This window comes from Melospiza melodia, chromosome 8 (assembly GCF_035770615.1).
Source record: "Melospiza melodia melodia isolate bMelMel2 chromosome 8, bMelMel2.pri, whole genome shotgun sequence".
Lineage (NCBI taxonomy): Eukaryota > Metazoa > Chordata > Aves > Passeriformes > Passerellidae > Melospiza > Melospiza melodia.
In genome coordinates, this window is record NC_086201.1 from 21782739 (window position 1) to 21788715 (window position 5977).

At 54.2% G+C, this 5977-nt stretch overlaps 1 protein-coding gene across 3 annotated transcripts; it reads left to right on the top strand.

Annotated features, from left to right (window-relative positions):
• The first annotated feature begins 3812 nt into the window (after positions 1-3812).
• On the top strand, positions 3813-5778 carry HOXD8 (homeobox D8). 3 transcript variants are annotated; one of them, XM_063161384.1, is made up of 3 exons: positions 3813-3963; positions 4234-4381; positions 4947-5778. In XM_063161384.1, the coding sequence occupies exons 1-3, from the start codon at positions 3844-3846 to the stop codon at positions 5240-5242; spliced, it is 564 nt and encodes a 187-aa protein (XP_063017454.1). In that variant the 5' UTR covers positions 3813-3843; the 3' UTR covers positions 5243-5778. The 3 variants fall into 3 exon arrangements, with proteins under 3 accessions (XP_063017454.1, XP_063017452.1, XP_063017453.1); XM_063161382.1 differs by having other exon boundaries at positions 3813-4381; XM_063161383.1 differs by having other exon boundaries at positions 3813-4381; positions 4950-5778.
• The last annotated feature ends 199 nt before the right edge of the window (positions 5779-5977 follow it).

The window sequence follows — 5977 nt, forward strand, 5'->3', positions numbered from 1 at the left end:
GCGCTGCGGTGAGAGCAGAAATCTGTGCGCCCCTCGCGATGCGCCCCGCGCCGCCCGCCCTGCGCGCAGCCCCGCGCAGCCCCCGCGGGCCGGGGTGGCGGGAGAGGCCGGGATGGCGGGAGAGGCCGGGATGGCGGGAAAGGCCGAGCTGGCCAGCAGCACCTCCGGCACCTTGCCCCGGCCCCCGAGCCGCAGCTGCTGCCAGGGGCCAGCGCCGAGGGGCCGCGCCGTGCCCGGCCCTCAGGTACCAGCGATCCCTTGGGGTCGGTCAGGAAATGCTTCCACGCCGGCCCGCAGGAGCCAAGGGCACACAGTGATGCCTATTCGGTTAAACATGGGTTTTATTCCTGGGTTTTTTCCTTACTGGGTCGCTTCTAACCTCTGCTTTCTTTAAGTGGGAGGCTGGAAGCTCTGGAGGGGACACGGCTGCTGCCAAACGCTCGGCTTTGTTGGCGAGAGCTCATTTAGCGACGCGCCTCATGCCTTCTGCATTTATAAACACACATGACTTTATCAAGATAATTGAGATGAAGTTCATTGTAAAAAATGCTTTGTTTAAAGAGCAACCATTAAAATGAAGGACCCGTAAATATTTACGAGCAGTTCGGTTAATTCAAGATTAAGGGGAGAGCTGAGAGACCTGGTGTTTAATGTTTTTTACCTCTGTGAATAAAAAAAAAAAAAAAAAAAAAAAAGAAAAAAAAAAAAGAAAAAAAAGAAAAAAGAAAGCAAAAAGCATGCACCGCCAGGAAAAGGTGTTGCATTGCTTCCCATCCATTGTCGAGAAGATACCTATAATTCTTTTAAAACAGGAAGAACCGTGGTATAATAAAACCATTGAGATGGCTAGACGTCTGGACCTAATGAGTTTACGATATGCTATGGCACTTTTCTTTGAAAGCACCTTATTTTGATGTTTGTGTTTGTTAGGGGGGAAAAAGGCAAAAAAATGCAGACAAACTAGGTCTTAAAACCTCGGACTATAAATTTCAGTATGTCAGCATTGGGCCAAGGCAACAGACTCAAAAAGGACCTGAAGGTCACGAAACAGAGATTTTACGAAGTCCACTTATTTGTTGAAATGTATTTTATTGGATATTCTGTTGCAATGAATCCTATGATGCCAGCCTCAATATTTTCGCAAATACCCATGGCGGGGGGGGGGGGGGGGGGAGGATGGGATGTGTGTGTGTGATCTGTAACAACACATAAACAATATCCTTGTACACAAAACTGCATTGTGTTGATCGCAGCAGAGACTCTGTTAAGAAATTTTCACCAAGCCCACATCATCATTTAATATTTCATATCAAGCAGATTGACACATTTAACCTCGTATATTTTTTCCTTTTGTTTACCTGTTTTTAATATCGCGTGCATTTATTTCAAAATGGCAGAAAGAAAACCAAACACCTCGATCGATGAAACGCAGTTCATCTATGGAAATTACTTTTAGTGTCAAACAGAATATTTTAACTCCTGCCCGTTGGTTGTGTTAATATATGTTTTCACATATGCACAGTCTCGTGCACACGCGTTATACCGAATAATTCACAGGCATGTGTGATGAAGGAGGGGGTGAACAAAGATTCATCTTTACTTTTGTTTACATAAATCAATCCATAAATACATAAAAGCGCGGGCAAACAAAATAACATCTTCAATACAAAAACGTATAACTCTGAAACTACCACACATGGAGATTTAATGCTGTAATATGTGGGGGAACATGATCGAAAACGCGATAGCAGTCGTCTTCAAAGCACAGGCGTCTTTCCTGGCTGCCATGTGTAAACGAGGCGCATTCTTTGTATGCAGTTAATTATAGCTCTGGCAAAAAAATAAAAGAGGGTCACCGAAACGTGCTAAGAGAAAATGGCACTGTAAACTTAAGGGGGGAGAGAGGAAAAAAAAAGGAGAAAAGGAAGAAAAAGGAAGAGAAAGGAAGAGAAAGGAATCAAAAAGAAGAAAAAAGAAGGGACCCAACCCCAGTGCAGGCAGCGAAGGCAGAGCCGGTGGCGCTGGCCCCGCGGCGCTCCGCAGTTCGCGTTCCCGGCCCGCGGCGGGGCCGCCTGCCGCTGCCGCAGCTCGCCGCCAGAGGGCGCCCGCGCTCCACCCTTGCGCGGCCGCCGCGCCCGCCCTGCGCGCCCGCGGCCCGGGCAGCGCGGCCCGGCCTGGGCACCGCGGGCACGGACGGGCACGGACGGGCCGCCCGCGGAAACAACGCCCAGGAACAGGGCCGGGGGTGTCTGGCGCGGATGCGGGAAGCAGGCACTGCCCCTCTGTGCCCCTCCGCAGGGTGAGGCAGTGTCTCTATGCCGCCGCTCAGCCCCTGCCAGGCTGTGCTCTCTGGCGAAGGGCTTTTGCTGCTGTCTGTCCGTGTCCGTGTCCGTGTGGGTGTGCCCGGGCCTTTCCCGCCTCCCCCGCCTTTCCTTGGGCTGCCGGGGGTCCCTAAGCCTCCGCGAGTTCCTAAAGCCGTGCACCCCGGGGCCCCTGCTTGGGCAAGGGTGTCCTTGCGGGCACAGGGCCCGTGGGGTGCTCACATGCGGGGCAGCCGGGCTGGTCAGCGAGACAAAGCGAGTTAATCGGCCTGGAGACGGGGGGGTGGTGGAAGAACGGGGCGCGATGGGGAAGGAGCCTGAAATGCCTTTTATGTAACCACAAGGATTTTTTTGTCAATTCGCATCAGACGGTCACACGTGGCTCTGGCTGGGCCTGTATTATATTTCACCTACATTTTTCGTCTCTCTCCAAAATAGGGCGGACTCGAGTTCCTGAGGTTGTCTCTCCAAAAATCTGATTCCCACTGCAGGACGAAGCGGGAAAGAGAGGACTGGAGACGCCGCTTCTCGGGGCACGGGGGTGGCCGGTCCGGGCGGGGGCAGCGCCGAGCCTGCTGGGCAGCGATTTTCTTCCTTCCTTCCTCCCGGCCAACAGGGCTCGCTTATTTCGGACCGAGTCCCCGAGCGGTGCTAACCGTTCACCCACACATTTTTATTTTTTCGCCCCCCTCCCTCTCTTTGCCTCGGTAATGACGTCCACCAAGGGTGAAATGATGGAAAGTATATTCATAGGCATGATTTCCATTAAGTATCAATTAACCTGGAGCCTCAGCCATGCGTGCAAGGCGTCAAGGGTAAATGTGCATCTCATTTCCCAGCGATCCGCTCGCCTGGAAGGAAATGACCCGCAGGCCCCGTTGGCAAGGGGGCCCTGCCGCTGCACGGTGCCGCCCCACGGGCACCCCACTGCCTTCGCCTGCACCCCGGAGCCCCTGCGGTGGGCATCGGCTTCTCTGCGGGGCTCTGCCCTCGCCGGCCGCGGTGCAGGCCGCGCTGCGGGCAGTGCAGCCCCGCTGAGCCGGGCGGCGCGGCCCCGGGCAGCGCGCCCGCGGTTATCGCGCGGGATCTGCGCGGCCGCCTCGCCCCTGCGCGCCCGGCCTTTCAGCGGCTCCTAGCGAGCGCACACCGGCGGGGGGAGCGGGGTTGCCGCGGCCGGGGTGGATCCGGGCAGGGCTGGGCCGAGTTTTTTTCTTGCCCGAGGAGCGGCACATGTAAACTGAAGCCAAAAGTCCCCCCTGAGCTCATGAGCGTGTGTGTGTGTGTGTGTGTGTGCGTGCGCGGGCTGCTGTGTGCCTAATAGGAAATAGTAAAAGCAGTGAGGCAGGTCATTTTGGGAGCGATTATAATCCAGTCCTGGTCACCACATACACGGAGAGCAGGAGCGGGGAGCGCACGGGCCAGCGGCGGCGGCGGCATGAGCGCGGCGTAGAGGCACCGGCGGCGGCGGCGGCGGCGGCGAGAGCAGCGCCCCGAGCCCCCGCCCGCCGCTGCCCCCTCCCCGATGAGCTCCTACTTTGTCAACCCGCTCTACTCCAAGTACAAGGTGGCGGCGGCCGCGGCGGCGGCGGCGGCGGGGGAAGCCATCAATTCCCCGTACTACGACTGTCACTTCGCACCCGAGGTGAGCGGCCGGCACGCCGCCGCCGCCGCCGCCGCCGCTCTGCTCTACGGGAACGGCGCGGCCGCCGCGGGCTTCCCGCACCCCGCGCCCGGCGGGGCGGGGGGCGGCGGCGGCGCGGGCCCGGACTTTTACCAGCCGGCCGGGGGGAGCCCCACGGCCGCCTACCAGCCGCCTCCTCCTCCCCCCGCCGCGCCTCCGCCTCCTGCCCCCTGCAGCGGGGTTACCTGTCACGGGGAGCCCGCTAAATTTTACGGATACGATAACTTACAGAGACAGCAGATTTTTACGACACAGCAAGAGGCCGAGCTGGTACAATATCCTGACTGTAAATCGTCCAGTGCTAATATTGGCGAGGAACCAGACCACTTAAATCAGAGCTCGTCTCCTGCTCAAATGTTTCCCTGGATGAGACCACAAGGTTGGACGCAGTCAAAAATTTGCTTCCATCTCACGTCTGAGTTTGAAACTTTCTTTTCCTCCTCCTGCTTCTTTCTCGCTGACTCTCGCTCCCTGCCTCTGTCTCCCCCACTCCCTACCTCTCTCACCGCGAGTCCTATCACCGCGGTGGCTTGCGATAATAAAGAGATGCAGTGAGCAAGCAGAAACCTCTGCAGCAGGCAGCTCCCGACCCAGGAGTAGCCTTTGAGACGCCTGTCGGACGCCGAGGCGCAGCTGACAGGCTCGCCTGTCTCCCGTGGAAGGGTGCGGGGTCGGGAAGGGGGTGGTGTACAAGATGATAAAGTGACCCCGCAGCATCCTATGCGGGAGGACAGCTGAGGCGCTTCGTGCATTTACTGTCGCTGTGTTCCTCTCACTCAAGTGCAAAGCTCTAGACTCCTCTGTGCCCTCTGCCTTCTCTCCCTGCGGTTCTGTGGCGCTTCTCTCGAGGGATTCCGGAGGCACCGGGGTCCTCGCTGCCTGCCTGCGCCTTGTTTTGAACGGCCACAGCAACTTCCAAACCCCTGTGTTTTTGTTTTAAACAGCAGCGCCGGGTAGGAGGAGAGGAAGACAAACATACAGTCGATTCCAGACTCTAGAGCTGGAAAAGGAGTTCCTATTTAACCCCTATCTGACCAGGAAGAGAAGGATCGAGGTGTCCCACGCACTAGGACTCACCGAGAGGCAGGTAAAGATCTGGTTTCAGAACAGGAGGATGAAATGGAAAAAAGAGAACAACAAGGACAAATTCCCCGCTTCCAGACAGGAGGGAAAGGAAGGGGAGGCCAAAAAGGAAGCACATGATCTGGAAGAAGACAGAGCTGAAGACCAGACAAATTAATTTTTGCCCCAAATGTCTTTGTGAAAGTCAATCAAAAATAAGCAGGGCTAAAGCCCGACATGTCGGCTCATCCACACCTCTACGTGATCTTGTCGTGGGACGAGTGACACCATATCCCTCCGTTTGACATCTACCTGCTTCGGGTGCTTCACATGTTTGTGCTTTTATTTTGTTTATTAGCGTATCCAGAACGATCTCTAAATTTAACATTTCCTCTACTTATTTTTTCAAATTTGATACAGAGTTTCTAGCAATAAATTTCTAATTATATACATATATATATATATATTTGCAATCTTAATGGACGGTGATTGTGGGAAACGACATAAACTTCCTAATAATAAATATTAATAAGTAAGACATTTAACAATGCTTTATTAATCAAGACAAGTGCACTTGTACTATTTTAATTCTTGTTTTTATCTTATGTTGAATAAATTAAATTAATAATCTTGAATACAATATCACAGGAATATATTTAACCTTCTTCTATAATATTTGATTAAAATAAACTGAATTTATTCGATTATAAAATATATCGGCCTCTCAATATTCCTTTTGTAATCTACTCCTCAAGGAACATCCAGAGTCTCCCCCGTCTCTCCTCCGACGCTGGGTATTTCTGCGGGGTTTGGAAATGGCGCATTGTGTATAAAACCTGCTTTCTGCGAGCAGCTGCGGTACCGCTGTCCAAGCAGCGGCCAGCGGGGACCGCGGCCTCACCTGCGAGCCGAG

Bases quoted from the DNA above. Each gene is read 5' to 3' on its own strand.
- HOXD8 (XM_063161382.1), top strand. From the start codon at position 3,844: ATGAGCTCCTACTTTGTCAACCCGCTCTACTCCAAGTACAAGGTGGCG. The intron at 4,382-4,946 runs GTTGGACGCAGT...TGTTTTAAACAG, and splicing joins TCCCTGGATGAGACCACAAG to CAGCGCCGGGTAGGAGGAGA.